This window comes from Sminthopsis crassicaudata, chromosome 2 (assembly GCF_048593235.1).
Source record: "Sminthopsis crassicaudata isolate SCR6 chromosome 2, ASM4859323v1, whole genome shotgun sequence".
NCBI lineage: Eukaryota > Metazoa > Chordata > Mammalia > Dasyuromorphia > Dasyuridae > Sminthopsis > Sminthopsis crassicaudata.
In genome coordinates, this window is record NC_133618.1 from 356,429,050 (window position 1) to 356,453,429 (window position 24,380).

At 34.3% G+C, this 24,380-nt stretch overlaps 1 protein-coding gene across 3 annotated transcripts in view; it reads right to left on the reverse strand.

Annotated features, from left to right (window-relative positions):
- SMAD5 (SMAD family member 5) overlaps nucleotides 1-23,974 on the reverse strand; it is a 44,174-nt gene extending 20,200 nt beyond the window's left edge. Inside the window, exons 1-2 of one of the 3 annotated variants that reach the window (XM_074290866.1) lie at nucleotides 23,821-23,974; nucleotides 534-1,125 (exon numbers count right to left, since the gene is read on the reverse strand). In XM_074290866.1, coding sequence (XP_074146967.1) covers nucleotides 534-936 — 403 coding nt within the window. In that variant the 5' untranslated portion in view covers nucleotides 937-1,125; nucleotides 23,821-23,974. Of the gene's footprint in view, nucleotides 1-533; nucleotides 1,126-23,410 lie in introns of all 3 variants that reach the window. The other 2 variants (XM_074290867.1, XM_074290865.1) reach the window with 2 other exon arrangements.
- Nucleotides 23,975-24,380: the final 406 nt, after the last annotated feature.

Here is a 24,380-nt window from a genome sequence, read left to right on the forward strand (position 1 = left end):
AAGATTAAGGATTTAGAAATGTATATGTGTAATATATATTAATTCTTTTGAGAAGGTAGGCCTTAGAGAATTATTTCAAAATCAGATTGAATTTAGCACTACTAAGTAGCTATAACAAGTCCCTTTAAGTCTCTGTTTCTCATCTGAAAAATGGGGATGATATTTATCAGATCTATCTGATTGAGATGCCAAAGTCAAATGAGATAAGGTCGGCAAAGGACTTTAGACTATATATTTCAGCTATTATTAACTTATATAAGTTCCTACCTGCTGTTTTAAAGCTTATTCTTTTCAAAAACATGCCTTTCTCATCTTATTTCATCTTATAAGTTAAAGGCTCTGCCCACCACTCCATGTGAATCATGGAAATTTAGGAATTTAACAGTACACTAAATTAAAAAAAAACATTTAACTAGATAGAATACAAAACTAATCACTTTCTTTCTAGCAAACTCACTATAGCAATTAAAATGAAATGTAATTCTGAGCTAATTTACCCTCTTCCAGGGGAAGAAAAAAGGTCTAAAACATACCTGGACTTTCCACTCTCTTATAGTGGTATGGATTGATACAAACTTCCTTTTGCTTAGACCCAAAGGGAAATTCACAAATATCCAATGGCTTCAGCTCATGATGACTCTGTAAATCAGGCCAACGCCAGACTCGGCAATAAATAACATGGGGTAGGCCTTTTCTGTGAGAAACCTGTAGTCTTCCATCTAAAGATCTAGGAATAGTAACACACTTGCTGGGCTGTCCAGGGCTACTCAGTGCTTTTTCTAGTTCTTCCATTGCACCCTTTTTCTTTTTTAACTTTTTTACCAAAGCATCAACTGCTTTTTCTGCCCATTTTTCTTCTTCATCACCTTGTTTCCAGCCCAATAATCGCTTTACAGCTGGGCTAGTAAAAGAAAACAAACTGGCCATTGACGTCATTTGATATAACTCTTGAAGAAACTTTACTATTAAATGTCAAAGTATATTTGAAGCTATTATCACAAATTATAAACAATGATATTATCAAAAATGATAAACAATCTTTCTACAGAAGAACCAATTAACCAGTAATGGGAAAACACTGATTTATCTTCATGATGATCCAGCATTTCTTGCATCAGGTATATCCTAAAGAAAAAAACAAACCAAGATAAACATTTAATTAAAAAAAAAAAACTGCAAGTATATATTATTTTTGGTAAATAAAACATAGAAACCATAATTAGTTTTTAAAGATTTTTTAAATACCCCAAAAGTTTCTAATTCCATATAAATTTTTTAAAAACTCTTTTATTATTTATTTTTACCATTAAAAAAAAAAACAAAAAACTGAGTCCCAAATTCCCTCCAACCATTCCTCCATTCATTGTGAAGACAAGAAATGTATTATCAATTAAACATGTGAAATCATGCAAAGATTATTTTTATATTAGACATGTTACAAGAAAAAAAGTTTGAAAACTATGCTTCAATTTGTAGTTAAGATTCTATTAGTTCTTTCTCTGGAGATGATTGGTTTTTTTGTTTTTTGTTTTTTGTTTTTGTTTTTCATATCTAATAGTTTTTATTTACCAGATATATGCATGGGTAATTTTACAACAATGACAATTGCCAAACCATTTGTTCCAATTTTTCCCCTCCTTCCCCCTCCACCAGATGGCAGGTTGACCAATACATGTTAAATATGTTAGAGTATAAATTAAATACAATATATGTGTACATAACCAAACAGTTCTTTTGCTGAACAAAAAGAAATGGACTTTGAAATAGTGTACATTTAGCCTGTGAAGGCAATCCAAAATGCAGGCGGACAAAATTAGAGGGATTGGAAATTCTATGTAGTGGTTCATAGTCATCTCCTAGAGTTCTTTCTCTTGAGTATAGCTGCTTCAGTTCATTACTGCTCTATTGGAACTCATTTGGTTCATCTCATTGTTGGAGAGGGCCACTTCATCAGAATTGATCATCATACAGTATTGTTGTTGAAGTATATAATGATCTCCTGATCCTACTCATTTCACTCAGCATCAGTTCATGTAAGTCTCTCCAGGCCTTTCTGAAATCATCCTGTTGGTCATTTCTTACAGAACAATAATATTCCATATTCTTCATATACCACAATTTATTCAGCCAATCTCCAATTGATGGGCGAGATGATTGGTTTTTAAGCATGATTCCTCATGTTTATTGGCTACACATATATTCTTGACATTAAGAGTAAAATCTACACCTTTTCCCTTAGGAACACTATAATCTTAAAATGTTCTAAAACTTTAACATTTCTCTTCAGGACAAAATCCATGCATTTTTTTAAAAGGCAAAGAGTGGTCTTCAGAGTATGAATTACAGCAGATAGCATGTATTTTAGCTATAATCTTTTAATTTTTTATTTGATATTTTGTTTGAATACAAACTTCCATATCCAAATACCCTTAACAAAATCTACTCCCTGGGGGTTTATTTTGATGGTACATTGGCATTTGATCAGTTTGTTGTTTCTCCATATATACCCCAATTTAATATTAAGAGATACAAACACTTAACTCATATCTCCTCCCAAAAAAAAAAAAAAAAAAAAAGTTTTATCATCTCAGATAAAGACAAATCACAAGAATTCTAGTTTTAAAGTGCCTGTAATTTTACAACCTTCTACTTTATTTATTAGCACAGTGAAAAATGTTAAACTATTACAGATTAGTCACTCTGGAAAATATTTAGTATACAGATTTTAGATAATAGAATCTTTTAAGCTTAGCTTGTTAAACCATTTTGCTTACTGCTAATTAATTTGCTAATTGAAAACGATTTACAATATGCCATTTTTTGTTTAATAATTACTCATTAACTAGTAATTTAGGATTTTCAAAAATCAGTCCATATAAATAAATGATAAAAACCAAGTTTAGAATAGAGAAACCAATAGAGAATAACATAGCATCTATTTTACTCTCATTTACAAGCCTATAAGTGATTATAAAATGAGAGAGATAGAAGAAAAGAACTTTTCTTCAGTTTCCTAAATAACATTTACCTAACACCAAAAGCAAGCATATATGTAGTAGAGAATCCTTAAGATCAGTAGATTTTATTGCCACTGTTATTTGATCTAGAATTAGAAATGCTAACTATAGCAATAAGGAAAAAGAGAGTAAAGAAAGAGTGGCAAAAAATAGTTGCAGGTAATGTGACACTCTATTTAAAATACCTTAATCAATGGAAACATAGACATGTACCTACACATATGTGAGACAAAAACCAGCAAGAAAAAGAAAAAGAAATTCCATTTAAAGTTAACCATTATTGTTCTGTAAGAAATGACCAGCAGAATGATTTCAGAAAGGCCTGGAGAGACTTACATGAACTGATGCCCAGTGAAATGAGTAGGACCAGGAGATCATTATATACTTCAACAACAATACTACATGATAATCAATTCTGATGGACATGGTCACCAATAGAGCAGTAATGAATTGAACCAGCTACACCCAGTGAAAACTCTGAGAGATGACTATGAACCACTACATAGAATTCCCAATGCCTCTATTTTTGTCCGCCTGAATTTTTGATTTCCTTCACAGGCTAACTGTACAATATTTCAAAGTTCGATTCTTTTTGTACAGCAAAATAACTGTTTGGACATGTATATATATATATATATATATATATATATATATATATATATATATTGTATTTAATCTATATTTTAATATAGTTAAAATGTATTATCAACCTGCCATCTGGAGGAAGGAGGGAAGGAGGGGAGAAGTTGGAACAAAAGGTTTTGCAATTGTCAATGCTGAAAAATTACCCATGCATATATCTTGTAAATAAAAAGCTATAATAAAAAAAAATAAAGTTAATCATAGTATTACATATAAAGCATTTGGGAGTGTACCCATCAAAACAAATACAGAAATTGTCTAAATTCAACTACACAAAAATCTTTACATAAAGACCTTCAGAATTTAAAATATTGCTTATTTTCATGCAAATATAATAAAAATGTCAATATTAACCTAAATTAATTTATTTAGATGAATAATGACCATACAAATCAAACCACCAATAGATTGCTTTAAGAATTAGAAAAAAAAGAAAAAATTCTGGAGGAACAAAGGATCAAAAATCTCAAGGGAAATAATAGGAATGAAAAAGATAGAAAGAGGGCTATTTAGTATTAGATCTTAAACTAAACTTCAAAGCAATAATTTTAAGTTAATTGGCATTGGTTAAAAAGTAGAAATGCTGATTAATGGGAAGGATCAAGAACCCAAGATCCAAAAGCAAATGCACATGGTTCAATAAGCCTAGACTCCCAATTACTGGAGTAAGAATCCACTGCCTGACCAAAAAAAAAAAAAAAAAAAAAAAAAAAAAAAGACTTGGAAAGCTAGAAAGGAGGGTGGGCAGAAATAAGGTTTAGAATGGGCACCTTATACCACATGCTACATACAATAAATTAAAAATTATATGTAATCTAGGTAAAAATGATCACACCATAAACAAGTTAAAAGAGAATGAAAAGAAATAGATTTTTCTCAACAATGAATAAGGGAGAAACTTGGTCTTACCAAAAAAAAAAAAAAAAAAAAAAAAAAAAATCAAATGGACAATTCTGATTTCATAAACTCAAAAAGATTTTATTTTGAGGGTTTTGTTTTTTGTACAAACACAATCATGGAAGCTTAAAAAAAATAGCCAAGGAAAAATGCTTAAGGTTCGAGACATTAAAAAACAAAAAACTAATCCCCAACAAAACATAATCAAAGATGTGAACAGGTAATTGTTAAAGAGAAAAAAAAAGCAAGCGATCACCAGACACATGAAAAAATACTCCAAATCACTCATAATCAAAATGCAAATTAAGGCACAGAGAGCAAAAAGGGGAAATGGTGATAGTTGGACAAACTAATCTTTTGGTGAAAGTGAAACTGGTGAAACTAAATTGGCCTAACCATGACAAAAAACATTTTAAATAAGTAAGAATTATTATTATATTAGCATATAATCTTTGACCTAGCAAAAACAGTATTAAGTATATTCTCTATGATATAAAGAGGGAAAGAACTCACATACATTCCCTTTCACTAAAGCTATATTAATGAAATTCACCGTCATATTCAATAGTCATTCTTTTGTTCTTTGTCTATGGAAGCATGTACATTGGCATGTAAAGTTCAGAATAACCACAGAAAAAAATAATACATATACAGATATAAACAACTACACAAACAAGGTAATTTTTGGAGGAATCAGGGACCAGTAAAGGCATAATAAACAAGACAAAAATACCCACACTGGCCATGTCCAATGAGCATACATCTCAATTTGTACCCTAAATATACATCACTTCTCTGTCAGGATAAAGTAGCAAGCCTCTTCATCAATCCCCCTAGAAGCAAGATCGATCATTCTATTGATCAGAGTTCTTAAGTCTTTCAAAGTCAAATCTTTATAATTTTGAACTATTGTATAAATTATTCTACTGCTTCTACTCATTTCACTCTGCATTAATTCAAACAAGACCTCCCAGGTGTCTCTCAAACAATCCTTTTCATCATTTCTCATAGCATAACAGTAAGCCATTATGTTCATATACTATAATTTGTTTAGCCATCCTTAATGAGAATTCTTGACAATTTCAAATATTCTACAATCACAAGAAGTATACCTGTGAATATTTCTATTCATATTGGCTGTGGATATTTTTTTGTTTATATGGGTTATTTACCTCTGGATTGCTTAGGGATTACGCCTAGTTGTCTTATTGCTAGGTCACAGTTTACCAAAAGTTCTTCATCTATTTCCCAAATGACAAATTTCCCTCTTAGTTTCTAGTTACTGTTTGCCACTATAGAAAGCACCGCTGTATTTTACTGCATAGAAGTTTTTATTTTTACATCTTGGGGAAACAGTTCTAGTAGTGTTACTACTGATATATACAAAGGATACACAAAGAAACACATCACAGAGAGAGACACAGACAGTTTAGCAAATCTGGGGGCATATAAACTGCAAACTGTTTTCCAGAATGGTTATAACTATGGACGGCTCCAAAAGCAGTGTATGCCCATAATCCCTCAAATATTTGTGATATAAGATTGAATTCCAATTGTAGGTAGATTTTTTTGGTTCATTTCATTCTTTTTTTCAGAAACTAAAGCTGTAAATATAAAAAAACAGAAAACAATACCTTATATTAAGAAAAAAAGTGATCAAATAAGAACTAGGAGAGCAGAATGTCATGAAAATCTAGAGAGAAGAGTATCAAAAAAAAACAGCAGAAATGGACGCCTTAAGGGATTTTTGAAGATAAGGAAGATACATAATCATGCTTGTAGGTAGTTAAGGAACCAGCCAATAGACACAGAGATAAGTTAGAGTAGGGATGGTTAGGACATACTAGAGAATTCAGGATAGAAAGAGATAACTTAGCAAAAACAAGTAACCTTTTCCTGTGAGACAAAGATAAGAGTGGTAGAAGACATCGGGATGAAGTTATAAAAGATGAGGAGAGAAGAGGAGGGAGCTAGTCAGTAGTCTCAATTTTTTCAATAAAATGATCCAAAGGATCTCAACTAAGAGAATGGGAAAAAGAAAGCTTTGATAGGTTTAAGGAGAGATGAAAAGACTTGGAAAAGCCCCTGTAAGTAGGATAGTGATTCAATATACTGAGTAACTAGAATATAATATTCCAAAATGTATAATCCATATGTTATCTATAAATAAAACATTAGTTTTTATACCTTCTAAAGTTCTAGGATGATAGGGACTTCTGGCTAAGATGGAGGTGTATGTTAGATCTCACAAACAAACCCAATTCTCTCATTTTAATTCCAGCAATGCATAGGAAAAAGGACAAATTGAACAATGATCAAAAAATCCAAAGGGAAACCTGAATAACAACCTTCATCTGGAGTTATTTACCATTTTATATCAGAGATTCTAGAGCTCCTCGGGACTGCTTAGCATTCAGGCATTCAGGAATTTATGTAGACTAAACGAAGCTTTAATCTTCTGTTCTTATCATGTCTCAAGAACAAGCTAGATACTTTTCTTTTCTTTTTTCTTTTTTCTTTTTTTTTTTTTTTTTTGAGGCTAGGGTTAAGTGACTTGCCCGGGGTCACACAGCTAGGAAGTGTTAAGTGTCTGAGATCACATTTGAACTGGGTCCTCCTGAATTCAAGGCTGGTGCTCTATCCACTGCGCCACCTAGCTGCCCCTCGATACTTTTAAGAAAAAGCTAGCTTGAGGTGAAAAGTTAGAATATTGCTCCTACAGTACTCCTCAATTTTAGTTTAATAAATTAAACTAGATTAAAGTATATGGTCATTCACTGAATTATTAAAGCTAAAGGAACTCAGAGACCTTCTAGTTTAAATATATTATATAACAAACAAGAAAAGTGACACCTAGAGACAGGAAGTGACAAGATCAAACAATGAGTAGCAAAACTGGTATTCAAAACCAGATCTTGATGCCATTCTAGTAATCTTTCTTTAGACAACAGTGCTTTGTAAACACAATACTCTTTTATTATTCCATTATTAAAATTTATTCTAAATTTGTTTTTAAGGGATAATTTATTTTTATAATAGCTTTTTATTTTTCAAAATACATGCAAAGGTAATTTTCAGCATTTACCCTTGCAAAATCTTATGTTCTAAATTTTTCTCCATCCCTCCCCTAGATATCAAGTAATCCAATAGAGGTTAATAAACGTGCAATTCTTCTTAATGTATTTCCACATTTATCATAAGAAAAATCAAATCAAAAAGAAAAAAAAATGAGTTAGAAAAAAACTAGCAAGAAAACAGCAACAACAAAAGTGAAAATACTATTTTGTGATCCACATTCAGTTCCCATACTTATCTCTCTGGATGCAGATAGCTCTCTCATCACAAGACCATTAGAACAGACCCAAATCACCTCATTGTTGAAAAGAGCCAAGCCCATCATAGTTGATTACCACTGTGCACAATGTTCTCTTGGTTCTATTCACTTCATTTAGCATCAGTTCATATGAGTCTTTTCCAGGCTTTTCTGAAATGAGCCTGATCATCATTTCTTATAGAACAATAATATTCCAGTACATTCATATACCAAAATTTTTTCAGCCATTCCCCAAATGATAGAAATCCACTCAGTTTCTTGCCATTACAAATACTTTTGTACATGTGGGTTCTTTCCCCTTTTTTATGATCTCTTTTATCAGAACCAGGAGAGATCAAAGGGATCAAAGGGTATACAGAATTGCTGTCATCAAGGGCCTGCCTGGGTGATAGCAATGCCAGGAAGAAGGGATACTATAAACAGTATTATAAATAGATAATAATTAATAACATGTTTAAAATCAAATTCTTTTTAATAGTAACAACAGTGGTATCTTATATTTTCTAACTTTTTCAGTTAACTTTATTTATATTACATCTCCAAGAAAGCAGATAAAAATCTTCCACATCAAACCCTTTCTAGTGTAATAAAGAACTGCCAATGCTCTCATATTGTCCTGGTTTTAAGAACCCAGAAACACTATTATACAATAATAAAGTAGATACATTTTGTAATTATCAACCAAGGGATTTAAAATGTTGGTAAAGACTCAATAGCAGTCTTCAAGAATATCGCACCTGTTAGGATTCTTACAAGGTGCTAAGTCAGTTGTCTAATTTAGAATGGTACTTAACAGTTCTTTAGTTCAGAGTTCACACCTTTCACACCTTTAGAAGAGCATATAAAAGGACAAGCCCACTGGAAGCTCAAGAAGATTCAGAGTCAAGATTCATTCCCATCTCCACCTTTGTGCTGACTAGAGAAATTCTGCCAAGAGCTCTCCGGAACCAAGGAGAGAGGAAGGCCTCCAGAAAACTAGCCGAGCCCCAAGTGAAGGAGCTAAGATTTTGGAAGCGAAAATAAAGGAGTTGGTCTTTAACTCTTGGCTGCATTTAGGATCAGTCTACTGAACTAAAACTAAGGCTGCTTCCAGAAGCTCCCCAAGAGAACTGCTCCAAGGGAACGATTATAATTTAGAGAAAAGCAACATTATACTCACCTTCATATGCTAAAACAATCATGTATATAAGTAATTGGACCTCTAAGTATATGTCAAACTAGAGTGAGATGGGTAATTATCTGAAGGAAATGTTGAAGTATGGTATTCAACCCAATAGTAGTATATTCACTGAAATACTAGTCCAGGGATAGAACCTCAGGAGATGGTAACTCTTTGGGGAAGCAAGGGTTAACAAACATATCCAAGAACTCTTTGTGGATGCTATAATAGATGAGGTTAGGACCTTATTTATAGGCAGTTACTCTACTATGAGCAGCTAATCTCAAGTAAGAATGATGCAGCCAATAATTAAGCCTAAGGACATTACAGTATTAAGAAAGAGATTATTGATGCAGTATTGGAATATAAACTGGAACAGTACAGAGAGCTCTTGACTTCCTACTATTTCATAGTTTGGGGAAGGTAAGATGCAGGATTCATCTCATAATCAAATCAATGGAGAGCTTCTTCATTAGCAGTAGCAAGAAATTCAATTCAATACATATTTATAAAGCACTTATTCTATGCCAGAGACAGAGAAGATACATACAAATAGGAAGAAGTTCCTGCTCTCAAAGAGTTTACAATCTAATGGAGGAAGACAAGGGAAGACAAGAAAGGCAAGCAAAGTTTGTGGAGTTGAAATGCAAAGTATAGTGAACTCAAGTCCAATTTCTGTCCTTTATGAAAGAAGGCTTTGGGAGGAATTTGGTACTCTACCTTCCAGTCCTTCAATCAGAAGTAGATCACCTGTGACATCTGCTAATAAAAACACTGACATCAATTGCCCACCAACTGGAATTGGTTCACTAGTCAAACACCTAAGCACCTATAATATCTGTTAAGAAAACCCATCATAAACAACTTCCTATGGTGGTAACTTGGTATCAAGAGTCTGCATATATCATAAATTTGATTTTAGATGCCATTTGTGCATTTGTGTAAATGGAAAGTGAAGAGTTAGGAGGTGGGGGGAAGGAGAGAAGATAAGGCAGATTTGTGAGACAGAAGTTTAGGCAGAAGTGACAATTTCCTCACATTCCCTCCAATATTTCTCATTTTTCTTTTATGTCATTTTAGCCAATTTGCTAGGGTAGTATGTCATAGCTATTTTAATTTGCATTTTTTTATAATTTTTTTAATATTTTAATTTGCATTTCTCTGATCAATAGTCATTGACTTTTTTTTTTCATATGACTATATACATAAAATTTGACTTTCTTCATTTCAAAAAACTGCCTGTTCACATCCTTTGAGCATTTATCCATTAGGGAATGATTTCTATTCTTACAAATTTGACTCAACTCACTATACATTTGAGAAATGAAGCCTTTGTCAAAGAAACTTGCTATAAAATATTTTTTTCTCCAGGCTTCTGCTTTCCTTCTACTCTTGGTTTATGCAAGAACTTTTAAAAATAAAACTTTTTTCCAATTAATTTTTAACATTTTTAAAAAAAATTCTGAGTTCAAAATCTTTTCCCTCTTTTCACTCCTAAGAAAGTTAAGTATTTTAAATAGGTTATATATATGCAATCATATAAAATATTTTTCCATGTTAATCATGTTGTGAAATAAACAGAACACACAAACACACACACACACACACACACACACACACACACACACACACACACACACCAAAGAAAGCGAAAATAGTATCCTTCAATCTGAGACTCCCATCAGTTCTCTGGATGTGGATAGCATTTTCCATCCTGAGTCTTTGGGAATTGTCTTGTATTGCTGAGAAGAGCTAAATTATTCATAAGTGATCATCTCACAACTTTGCTGTTACTATGTATGACAATCTTATTCTGCTCACTTCACTCAGCATCAATTCATGACTTTCCAGGTTTTTTTGAAATTTGCCTACTCATCATTTCTTATAGTACACTAGTATTATATTACATTAATATATCACAACTTGTTCAGCCACTACCCCAACAAGTGGGCATCTTCTCAATCTCCAATTCTTTGCAACCACAAAAAGAGCAATTAGAAATATTTTTGTACATTTGGGTCCTTTTTCCCTTTCATGTGATTTGTTTGGGATATAAATACACTAGTGTCACTGATGAATCAAAGGGTATTGTGCAAAAACTTTTTAATGTAATAAAAAATATGCATTTACATCCTGTAGTTCTCTATCTCTTGTTTAACCTTATTATATCTCTATTTCTCTTTCCTGTTTACCTTATGCTTCTCGTGAGTCTTGTTTTTGAATATCAAAAAATTTTTTTCAGCTATGGTCTTTTTAATCAGGAATACTTGAAATTCCTCAATTTCATTACATAAATTACTTTTCCCCTTGAAGGATTACATTCAGTTTTGTTGGGTAGATAATTCCTGCTTGTAATCCAAGTTCCTTTGTCTTCTAGAATATCATAGTCCAAACTCTTTTATCCTTTAAATGTGGAAGCTGTTAAATCTAGTGTTATCCTAACCATGGCTCCAAAATATTTATATTTTTTCTAGATAGTTACAATATTTTCTCCTTGACTTAAGAGTCCTGGAATTTGGCTAAAAAATTCCTGGTAGTTTTCACTTGGAGAGTTCTTTGGTTTCTATTTTATCTTCTAGTTCCAAAGACATCAGGTTTTTCTTGATAATTATTAAAATGATTTTTTTAAGCTCCTTATGTGATTATGGCTTTCAGGCAGTCCAATAATTCTTAAATCATCTCTCTTCAATCTATTTTCCATGTCAGTTGTTTTTCCAATGAGATATTTCACATTTGCTCCCATTTTTTCCTTTTTTTAAAAAAATTGTGTTTGTTTCTCTTTAAGTCTCATGGAAACATTAGCTTCCCCTTGCCTACTTCTAAGTATTTTCTTCAGTGAGTTTTTGTACTTTCTTTTATGATTTAGCTAGCCAATTCTACTTTTAAAGGAATTTTTCAGGAAATTTTTATATCTCACCATTTGGCTTATTCATTTTGTCAAGGTGCTTTATCAGTATTATTTTTTGCCAAGCTATTGACTCTTTTTTCATAATTTTCTTGCTACACTATCATTTCTTTTCTCAATTTTTCCTCTATCTTAGATTTTTAAAAATCCTGTTTGAGTTCTTCTAGGAACTTTTTTTTTTGCAGGGGAGGGGGGATGACAGAAGCTCAAGAGCAATTCACATTTTTTTCTCTGAAGGTTTTGTATGTAGCTGTTTTGACATTGTTGTCTTCTGAGTGTTTTGTTTTTCCCTGTCACCGCGTTAACTTTCTATGGTCAGATTCTTTTTGTTGTTTACTCTTTTACCCCTAGTCTCTTTTCTTGACTTTGAACTTATTAAAATTGGATTCTGGTCCCTAGCATGTAAGAGGCACTCTCCCAAGTTTCAGGTTTTCATGCTGTTTTCATGTTTCAGAGCTAGTTGTTGGGGTCTATAAGTTTTCACTTCTTTTAAGGTGATTTAGTCTAAGGAAAAGTATGATCATTATTGTCCTGTGCTCCTGTTGATGAATTCCCATAAACATTCTTTTTTTAATCTTGGAACTGTATCCAGATCTCTACTCCTCTTAAGTGCTTCTCCTCACCCTTGAGACTATGATCTAGAATTGCTTATAAACAATGCAACAGAATTCAGCTCCCAATTTCTGCAAAGGGTCTCCTCTAATCTCCTCACTTTATGTAGGCTAAAAGCTCTGGAAGCCATCAACACAAATTTACTGACTACCTCTCCCATGCTCCCATGGACTGTTGGCACACAGTCTGTGCTAAACTTTCACCCCAGTGAAATAAACTTTTCTGTCAACTTTCTAAGTCTTCTTTGGCTGCAAAATTTTTCACTTCATCCTTTTGTTGGTTCTGCATTTGGAAGAGTTGGCCAAGTCCCTGTCTTTATTCTACTATCCTGCTTCCACTCTACAGTATATTATTCTTAATATTTGCTGAATTAAATTTAATGATTTGTCTGAATTCACACAGGACAGTGTAAAAGGACAGTACAGTTAGTCTGGATTTGATCCTAGATATAGTCCACCTCTACTGATTAATCAATAAACTATTAATGTTAAGGAAAATTCCTTAAAAAAAACAAACAAACAAAAAACCCCAAAACACACATAAAAATGAAAACTGCTCAGGATAAAGTTTGCAGGGACTGACATCTACATAACTTTGAAGTACGACTAATATTGATATAATCAAAAAACTATCAAAGCATACTTTTCCAGAAGCAGCAAAGAATTTTTCAAAGTGGCTAACTTCTAACCTATACCTAAAAAAACAATTCCATCCTAAACATCCCAGGGATATAGTCTATGCTTGAAAATCCCCTATGTTAGAAAACCTAATGCCTATGAAGCAGACAATTCTATTTTGGAGTAGCTTGGCAAGTTTTTCTTTACCAGTTTGTGAATATAAGTTTGTCTCTTAGCAACTTTCACCTAGCTCTGCTCTCTAATATCAAACATAATTTCTCTCTTCTAATACTATCACTATAAGTGCAAGCCCTCATCACCTCATTCCTGGACTATTATAGTAGCCTGCTGATAAGGAGAGATTTAAGGAAATCTGACCTATTCCAGACTATTCCCTTTTCATCCACTTTTTAATTTCCTAAAGCACAGCTCTGACAATTGTCAGCCTTCCCCCCTCAAAAAAAAAAGTTATCAGTGGCTTCTCTGTATCTCCAGGAATAAACAGAAAATTCTGTTTAGCATTCAAAGCCCTTCTTAACCTAGCCCCTTCTATATTTTCAGTCTTTTCACACCTTATTTCCCAATAAGGACTTTTGAATGCAGTGATACTGGTTTCCTTCCTATTCCTCAAATAAGATATTCCAACTCTTGACTTCATGAATTTTCTCTGGCTTTTCCTCATGCCTGAAATGTACTCCTCCCTCATCTCTGCCTCCTGGCTCTCCTGACTTCCTTAAAAGTTCCAACTAAAATTCTGTCTTCTACAGTAAGTCTCTCCTTATTTGTCTTAATTCTACTGCCTTCCCTCTGCTAATCATTTCCTATTTACCCTGTATATGCCTTATTTGTATATATTTGTTTGTTTATTGGTTGACTTAACCGTCTTTGAACAGCGTATAGACTTAGCAAATGTTTGTTTTTATGTGTTCTTTCCTCTTTCCTCACCCCACTAAAACTTTTTAAGGAGCTTATAACCCAAAGAGCAGCTGAGATACAGAATGATAGTTAGCAGTGATGAAAGATCAACTGAGGGTTTTTGAGGACAGGGAAAACATGGGTATATTTGTAGGCAATAGACAATGGGATGATAGGAAAAGACTAAAAATAAATGAGAGTGGGGATGACAGAAAGAGCAATCTGTTGGAGCAGATAGGAAGGAATAGGATCATTTGAGCAGGTGAGGGGAGGGTCTTTGTGGGAAGTAGGACCACCTCATCATGTGAGAGAGGAATGAAGATCATCTTTGTAGATGTACTACGAAAAGAGGAAGAGAAAAGAATAAACAGTGAATGGCCTCAAAAATTTTTCCCTGTAAAATATGAGACAAGGATCTCAAGTGAAAGAGTCTAGAGGAGCAGCAGTTATGGGAGGTTTAAGGGAAGAAAAGCTTTGGAAGAGTCACTTTGGAAAATAGGATAATGAACTGATGAAGTAGGGGGCATAGAAAATCTACTAGTAGCAGTGAGGGCCTACTTCAGTCTGTGCAACATAAAACTGAAGTGAATAAAGTCAGAACAGTTGTATGATTTTCTTCCCCTTCATTAAACAGCCTATTTGTAGCAGCAAAAAGGTGGTAAATAGAGGCAATGATCTAAAGCTAAGGCTTGGCAGGGAAGAATATTATATAATCACTGTAATGACAAGAGGCCTACTGACTCAAATTTGTTCTTTCATCAAAAAGTCAAAATGCGGAAAAGAGGAAAGAACAGTAGTAGTATGTAGTAGTAGTATGGGAAAGAACTGAGGGGTCAAGTGACTAAGTCACAGTATAGAAGAAATGCAGGGTTTTATAAGGGGATGCAGAAAGTAAAAAAACTGATAGGTTATAGAAGAACAAAGGGATTTACAAATTCTTTATAATGTAAAGGTACATTTTTGGATGATACCTTCTTAATGTGTAACTGAGGCAGGGTATTACAGTAGTTCATAGGAAGTGGAGAGATTAAAGTACTGAGGTATTTGAAAGTCAATAATGTATTGAATGAAGTTCCTTTATATGAGGACAGAAGTTAAAAAGGAAAGAAAAATTGTGAACCACATGTTGAACTCATTGAGGACAGAAGGGGAGTTACCTGGAGATTATGCCTGGATGATAGATATGAATAACAAGAAATTCAAAAGATTCAAGGTTACTGAAGGATGAAGAGGAAAAGGAAAACCTGGAAGTGGTGACAAGAGTTGTCCAGTTCCTTCACTGGCATCAGTCACTTAAGTGGAATAAATGAAGGTGAAGTCAGCAATGTTATCAGGGGGAAGTCTGATTTCAGTAAAAGCCAGGAAATGGAAGGAATGGGGAAAGGAAAAAATAAAAGAATGATGAGAAGTGCATTGTGTAAGGAACAAGCATTCCACAGGGCATAATGAAAGGGCTTGAGGATAAACTGATGTAAACAATGATCACCATAAAAGTTCAGAGGGAATCCACATGAAATAGTCTTAAAAGGAAATGAGATTTGATTTGAGTTTGAAATGAGAAATAGGAAAGCAATTCACAAAAAGGGAATTATTACAGTAAACTAGAAGAGAAAGTTTGAATGTATTTCTAAATGAGGCAGGGAAAGAGTAAATTGATTTTGTTAGAGTGGAGAAATACAATAAGATAAAGCAGGTGTGGTCAAGATTTCTAGAGACAAGACTATCAGGCTAAAAGCTTAGATTTTCCTTTATTTTCAGTAAGGAATACCTGGGAAAATGGAAAAAAGGTCTAAAGCATTATTGGAAAATATTCATCTGGCTGTGATATCTATAGTTGGAAAGCAAGAGAAATGAAAAACAATTAGATTTTCCAAGTCCCTCTCCCTCTATGAAATAAGAGTAGAGTAGTAGGAATGAAAAAGTGGATTATTACAAAAACACTTAAAAACTCAAGACCAACCTTCTTTAGAATTCTTCTAGATGATAATGATTTTTCCCAAAGTTTACTCTCTTGGATAGTTTCAATTCATACTAATCAACAACAGTAAACAACTTTTCCAAACAAAAATAAAAGCTTCATCCAGAAAATTTTAATGTGTTGGGATTGTTTCCTTATTTGTAAAATTAAAGAGGCAGACTAGATAACCTCTGAGGTTCCTAGAAGCTTCTAATGATTCTATGATCCTATAAAGTAAGACATGAGAACAAAAAGGGCTATTGAAAAGCTAGCCTAAAACATAAAGATTATTAAGTGAAGCACTCTGTACTCACATATAAATAAAGGCTTCAAAAATATATCAGACCAGGTGATATTGGATATGCTGGTACTTCCAAAACTTAAGAGCAGCAAAGCTTGTGGCAGCATCATACTGACAAGAAATTTTTCAATCGGATGAAAAATTAAAATTTTTCTAATAAAAAGACTTAATATATTCCAAGACTGAGAAGAAGTTCAATAAGTCTCTGATTTTCCTAATTACTTTTGAGTAATCCTAATGCCAAAAAACTGACCAGAACTAGTTTTTATTTAGTTTTTAATTTTGTTTACTTAAAAAAGGGCATGTGTTCTAGCCACAGATTATTGAAGCTAAACTGGAAAATAATCTGGAATTCCACTGTGGGGGGGAGAGAAAAGGAATTTTTTTTTTTTTTTAAACCCATTGGCCACTGGACAGAAACTGGGAGGGTGGGGAGTTCCAGACCTGATTCAGAAAATAGGTATTATTCTTATCAGTGTTATTCTTTTGGAAAGAATACAAGAAATTTCTCCCTTCAGTAAGCCACACTCCTTTTTGAATATGTTTTTTTCTTCCTCATTAAGTAGGAGTAGTGTTGACTTATACTACTACAAGTGAGTGAAATATGTCACATTCTTCTTATTCCTCTTGTGGACTGCTGTCTGTTAACGACTAGCTTTGAGGAGGTTAATTTGCCAGACAAGTCCAAACCAATACCACATCTTGATTACTGCCTCCACTCAGATCCAGGTGGAGATTGCTCAAAACCTTGAGTTCAAGAGCCTTAGGAATAACTAGGAATAGTCTTAAATACTGAACCTTCTTCTGGGCCAGGTTCCACAAACATCAATGAGGGAAGATCACTGTGGAGAAGGAGCCCACTTTCTCATCATCACAGGTAGCTGTTGACCAGTAACCACCATCTAGAAGAACAACACAGGAGTCCTGGGAGGGGCCACACCTCTAAAATCACTAATCCTGCTTTCAGCTCAGCCCTCACATCCATCATTAGAGAAGGGTATGGCTATTCTCAGTAACTGCTATCTACAGCAAGTCAGGCAAACTAACCTAGCTGAGACAGTGAGGAACCTTGGGAGAAAGAGTATGCAGCATGTGCTTTCTTTTAGTAGTCAAAGCATCACCACTATTTATACTAGAGCCCACTGGAGACTGCAGAGGATCTTGGGCCTAAGACTTTTGGTAACAGCAATGTTTTCATTATATTGCCTCCAGTCATCCCGGGGCCACAGCAATTCCTGTGGAGACATCCTGGCAAATGTTCTTACAGATGCTCCGGTTTACAAGCTACCAAAGAAAGTTCTTGCCACCAACATTTTTGGCACTGTCAAATGGTCCAGTATCAGAAATTGACACAATAAGATTTTTTAAGAAGAAATAACATTAAAGAGGCGGCAATATCATCTACTCTGCCACTGCATCTTATGGACCATTTAATTTGCACATGAAAACATTTTATATGTTTTTCACCCCCCAAGAAGACAAGCAACTTGGTAGCAGGAGCTATTTCCTTTTCTATCTGTATCCCCATTGCTTAGCACAATGGCTTTGCATATAAGCAAGCACTTTAATATATGCTTTTTTCATTCATTCACTTGCCAACTGTTACTTCTGAGTTTAGCATTCAGGTTCACTCATCAGTAAGTGAAGAAAACCTCTGTACTTTAAGAACCATACCAGGGTTTACTTAGTTTTGAATTTTTTAAAAAAATCATTTTTATTTTCTAATCATAGTCTAAGAGTTGAGCCTATACAGTTTAATACATAGCTGATCAATTTCATATATTTAATAGCATGTTGAGGGAAGTATTGCTGGCAGAAACAAGTTCTACAAAATGATTCAAATTATTTTTTTTTTTTTCTTTTCTGAGGCTGGGGTTAAGAGACTTGCCCAGGGTCACACTGCTAGGAAGTATTATGTGTCTGTGTTCACATTTGAACCCGGGTCCTCTTGAATTCAAGGCTGGTACTCTATCTACTGCGCCACCTAGCTGCCCCCAGATTATTTTTTTTCAAAAGCTTGGAAGAGAGAATCACCTTCATTATAAAGCCTGGGGAAGAGAGATATGTGATACTATAGGGATTAGTTAGGGGAATCTCCTTTATCTGTGTTTTGCATCCAAGATACCCAAGAGCCAAAGGATGAGGCTTTTAATATGATAAAAATCATGGAAAGAATGTTGAGATTCCAATGTTAATAAGAATTTTCTCATAAAACCTGGCTTTCAGTTTCTATTTTTAAAACATCTATAGAATCTCATTCTTCTTCCCCAAATCCTAATTTTCATGTTTATTGTGTTGAACCACTACTTTTCTCATGTCTCATTTTGGTACATGTGTTAAGCAAAAAACAAAACAAAATCCAAACAAACAAAAGAAAAACCATCCAAAAAAAGAAAGGAATAAAGAAGCCTCCTCCTTACAATATATTCATTTAGTCCTTGCTTGAAGGTCTCCAGTAAAAGAAAATCTACCACTCTCCTAAGGCAACACATTCTTATGTGGATTTCTCTATCGCAAGGGATAGTAGGGTCCATGAATTTTTAAAAAAACTTATTTTGATCATTATATTTCAGGAAAATGTTTTCTATGACACTATTTTATTTAATTCATTGAAAAACATTATTCTGAGTTTGGATTTATAATACCAGAGAAGTCCATGACAAAAAAAAAATTAATACAAACCAGTATGCTTGTCTCTTTAAAACTTTCACCCAACAAAACAAAACAAATCCCTTCTCCAGAAGATAAGTTCTACAAATAGCTGAAAACAATTATTCATCTTTTCTTTTCCAGATTAAGCATCATACTATTTCCTTCAGTTGATCCTTAAACAATATTTTACTTTTAATTGTTCCTTCAATATTGCTAACAAAATAACAGATATTTATATAGAACTTTAAGCTTTACAAAGCCCTTTACATACATCAGAAGCTACAAGGCAGATGGCATAAAGGACTAGCTATATCCTGATGTGAATAATAAAATGTGAAAATTACAAACCCTCCTTCCCCCCTAACCACACTAAAGTATCAAGTAAAGAGAAAACTAAAAATAACATACAATATCATTTTAAAACATTATATAAAATAAGATGGACAGAATATAATATACAAGGCTTCAAAGTCAATAACCAGCTATAAGAAAATACTAGTTTATAAAATCTACTTACATTTACAGCATTACATAGGAAAAAAAAATTGTATTAAAATGTTTTTCTCCTAAAATAGGCAGGGTAAAGCTCAGTAAAACAGAGGGGAAAACCCTCTATAAGAACAAAGTCTTAAATTTAGTTTAGTCCATTTATTTGTTCAAAGCAATTATCAAAATGAATGTAAAATTATTGAACTATTTATTTTAGTGGAAAACAAACAAAAACAACAACTGATCTCTATGTATCTAATCTTTTAGAAATGGAAGAGCAACCCAAAAGTGACAATGCAAACTGAATCTATGCTTTCACATTAGAAATCAAGCCAATCTTTTTAAGAAATCACTGATTTTAAAAATCCTTTATAACTAATTTTAGGTCCAACTCTTTTATATTATTAAACATAGCTAGTGTAACTGTACATGTTAGAGTAGTTAGTAGAGTAGTAAAAGTGTAAGATTAAAAAACAATCAAGCAGCAAACATGTTTTGAAAATCAAATAAGAAAATATATATAAAATATTTTGGCAAACCTCAAAGCACAATATAAATGTGAACTATTCTGTGCTAACCAATGTGCTAGATTCCAAAAAGAAAGACTTTAAATTTCAGGAAAGAAAAGAACTTCATTTACCCAAATTTTGGGGAGTGGGCAGCCTGATTAGACCTGATTAGACCTGATAGCTGTAATACATAATTCCAGAAAAGTATTATGAAATTAAAAAAATAATTTCAATATGAAGTTCACAAAAGGAAATCAATACAAAGGGTGATCAGGAGTTAATTGGAAAGAAGAAAAAATCAATCAAAATATAGGGCCTAAAAGCAAAGGTGTGTAGAGGCAAGAAAATATAATCTCTTAATTTTACTGGTAGAAAGTACCTAACCATAGTTAACATTTGGATAGCACCTGAGTGAAAAACCTTTGAATGTAAATTATTTCCAAATTTAATTTATCTATAATAATCTTTCTTAAATACAGACCTTAACATGTTATTTAAATAAAATGTATTCAATAAATCTCTACTGCAAAATCAAGTATAATAATAAACTACCATAAGAGATTCTATTGTAAAAGGTACCAAGTGGCATCAGTGTTAAAAGGAAGAGCAGTGGCCTAGAAATCAAGAGATCTTGGAACAAGTAGCTTTTACCTTTAGGCCTCATAAATTTTCTATCTGGTAAGATATTTTTGTTGTCCCCTGGTGAGATGATCCATTATGTAAATCCAATATGAAATGTACCCAAATCTATTGAACTGTAAGTCAGGAAATGCTTTTACAAATATTATTAAGAATAATTTTTCACCCTTTTTTTAATAGTGGAAATATTTACTTTTAGAAAAATCAAAACTTACGTAAAACTTATGAAATGCTTTAAAATATTATAAGACTTCAAATTTCCTTGCAGTTCTGAATAACATGCTAATTAAGAGTCAAACACTTTTTAATATTATATTTCATTTAATAATTATTATGTATTACATATAAAATACATAACACTTTCAAAAAACAGCCATTGGCCAATATAAAGTTACAGAAAGCAATAGACTGTCCATTGCAAAGAATAAAAAGGATTACTTATACCATAAAGTTTGAATTCATAATGAAAACAAGAAATAAGGCTCCTCAGGAAGAATTATGATTCTATATATTATCTTGTTATTCATGCCTCTACTCTCCACACTAACAATATCATGTTTTAACGAATTTTGTATGCTTATCTGGCTTTATTATCTATCAGTTCTAGTGATAATGAATGAAGAAGTAGGATATACTATGCAGGATATATACTTTGCAATATTGTGGGAAGGAAGATTTTAAAGGGATTTATTTTTCAAACAATAAGTGCATAAAAAGATAGATATAAGGTGAGAATGGAGAGAAGATATAGCATATTAGTATAGGTGGTAAAGATTGTCATTAATCAATGAAAAAAATAAGTCAAATCTAAATATAGTCATTTTAAAGATGACTCCTTTATATATTAATGTCGAATAAAATTAATCAACCATCTTAAAACTTTAAATTGATATGCTTTGAAATCCTTAGGGAGAATGATTCACTGGCACTTGTTAATTTGTAAACAGCTTTCTTGAAGTTTCTGAACTTTAAAATATACAACTATCACTTTAAATTTTATAATCATTTTGGGATAAATGTGGAAAAACAAGGTAAGAATTTAAAACCATCAGCGACCAGTTTAGAAAAGACAATACTTCTGATCTTGCCAAAGAATAACCTTTTTTTTTAGGATAAAATGAAAATCTAACATTCAAATCACTACAAGTTATAGACTGAGTACTTTGAGTTGAAGAATGTTATCAGTCTCATTGCAATAAAAGTGTGTGCTAGTGTTTGCTGTTAGATAACATCACTTTTCAGTGCTGGGGAACAAGCAAGATATGACACCCCAACAAACTTCAAAACTTTTTCCAAAGAAAGTTAAGGTAAACAAGATATAGTTAGCACCACTCCCATTTATATGTACAAGCAGACAAGAATGCTTTTTTTTTGTTTTCTCTCCCAGATTCCCAGCTTGTCAGGAAACAGTCTCTGCAATCAAGGTAGAGATCTGGCCCAGAGTTATCTAGGCATTCCTTACCTCCTGGTCTGACTAGTGCAATGTGTTCTCTTTCCATCAAAACCAGAATTGGAATTTATTTAATTGAAGTGAATTAATTACCCCCAATTTTTCTCCCCACAAGTTAACTCTTGATTATTGCTTTAAAAGAGATGTATTCTCAATAATAATAAATAAATAAATATATATTAGTCTCCATTTATGCTTTCTTATGGTGGAAGTCATTATTGTGTTAGACTTTAGACCTGATGACTTATAAATTCTAAATTTTGTGATGTCTAAATATCTGGCTATCCATACTTACTCCAGCTTTTTAATTGCCATCAAAAAAAAATCTTTTGGATACAGAGAATGCTCAAATTCAAAACTGGATCCATATGAAAGGTTCAAAGTTTACACTTCAAAAATCCACTAAATCATAGACATGTTTGCATATCATAGATTTGAGATAAAAATGTGTCTCTAACGGAACTGAAATTAAGAGGAAAATAAGTAAAATCGGAGGGAAATAACCTCAGAATTTTTGAGGACCAATCTCTAAGTGAAACTATTAAGTACTGATAGCCATTTGTGAGAAGTTAGGTGAACTGCATCAATTCATCAAACTTCATTACCGAAAGAACCCATGTGAATCCTTTTCAATGGATATAAACTTCCAGGGTGAGGATATAAGTGGACAACGGAAGTGGAGAGCTTTAAGGGCAGAACAGAGGAGGAGAGATATTACTATAGCCTTGAGTAAATCATTTTAGCACTGTAAGCCTAAGTAAAGCAAACAAATAAAAATTAACTAGTTGATCTCTATAAAGTCTTTTCAGCTGTTTTTTTTTTTTTCTTAATTCTGTGATTTCAAAAGGATGAAATGGTACTGTGCAAAAAGAACCTCTCTAGCTTTGCATCTCTAAAGCATCAGGCTTCATATAGGTCTACCTACTCACACCGGAAAAGGCAGTTAAGTCTGTCCTCCCTTCCCCAGCAACATTCCCGGTACCAGGGACTTTCCCTGCTTACCCCATAATTCGGGGAGCACCGGCCACTAGACCGAGAGTTTACATGCCGGCAAGAAGACTATGGGCCTGCTAGGCCGCTCCAAGACCTCTTGAAGCAAGCCCTTATTGATATCCCCAAAATTTTTAATTACAGGGCTCCCGTTCCTTCCTTTTGGTGACATACTATTGTTTGCTTTGCCTCTCTCCCGGCTGTGGCGAGGCAGCGCACTCGGAACAGGAGCCGTTATTATGATTCTTGGCCACTCTTGAGGGACCTGATCGGAAGCCCCATCCAGGCCCCACTCCACCTGATTTCTAAACCTTCCACTAATTACTCCCCTTTCTCCTGGGGGAAAGGGGCCCGTCCCATTTCCCCGGCCCTAGCGCTGTCCCAGGCTGGGGTCCAGACAGCCGGGGCTGAAACGGTCCGCTAGGAGCCTGGCACGTAGTAGGAGCTTGTTATACTGAGGCACAAGGAGAAAAGTGCTTGTCGGGGCTCGGCTGTGGGGCACAGGACACACAAAGAGTGTCCTGGGTGCACAAGAGCTGGGCTCGCGGGTGTTCCCGCCGCCTGCATCCGTCAACGGCCCGACCCAGCGGGTCCCGGAAGCCGACGCGACAGAATCAAGGGAGGCGGGGAGGGCAGCCGCGGCCTGGGAAGGAGCCGCCGCTGTCTATCCCTCACAGACCTTGGGGTCTCCCCTCGCGCCCCACTCCCCACCCCGCGTTAATAGAATACACTTACAAACCAAGTAAAGCAGGCGGGGGTGGGGTGGGGCGGGGGAGAGTGTCCCCGCCGGTGCTCCGTGCACACTTGCAGGGCGCGGACCGGTTTCCACTCAGTGCAACTTTATTAGGTCCCAGCTTCGGGAGACACTGCGCCCGCTCCCGGGCCGGCGGTCGACGAGGACCCGGATGGTGGGGGAGGGTTACAGTTGGAAAGATTGCTGCAGCAGTGGCGCCTGCGCACTGAGACAGATTTGTTGCAGCTGTGGGAGTTCGAGCAGCTTTGGGGGAAGAATTGAAGTAGGGCTCTCTAAAACTAGCACCCCAAATTCCCCTTTCCCTCAAGTCCCATTACCTATTATCTGTACATACAAGCCGAAATGGTAGTACTACTATAGTATTACAGAGTTTAAGTCAGAGCTTATCACGTTACTGGAGAACTGGTTAAAACCACAAAACCACTGAAAGTCCCAAGAAAGGCTCTTCGACTTCCCCAGCAGATTCAGGAAATACACTTTGGGACGTAGGGGAGGGGAGCCGCAAAGAGGGGAGGGTCGGGTCTATATTTACAAAAATGGT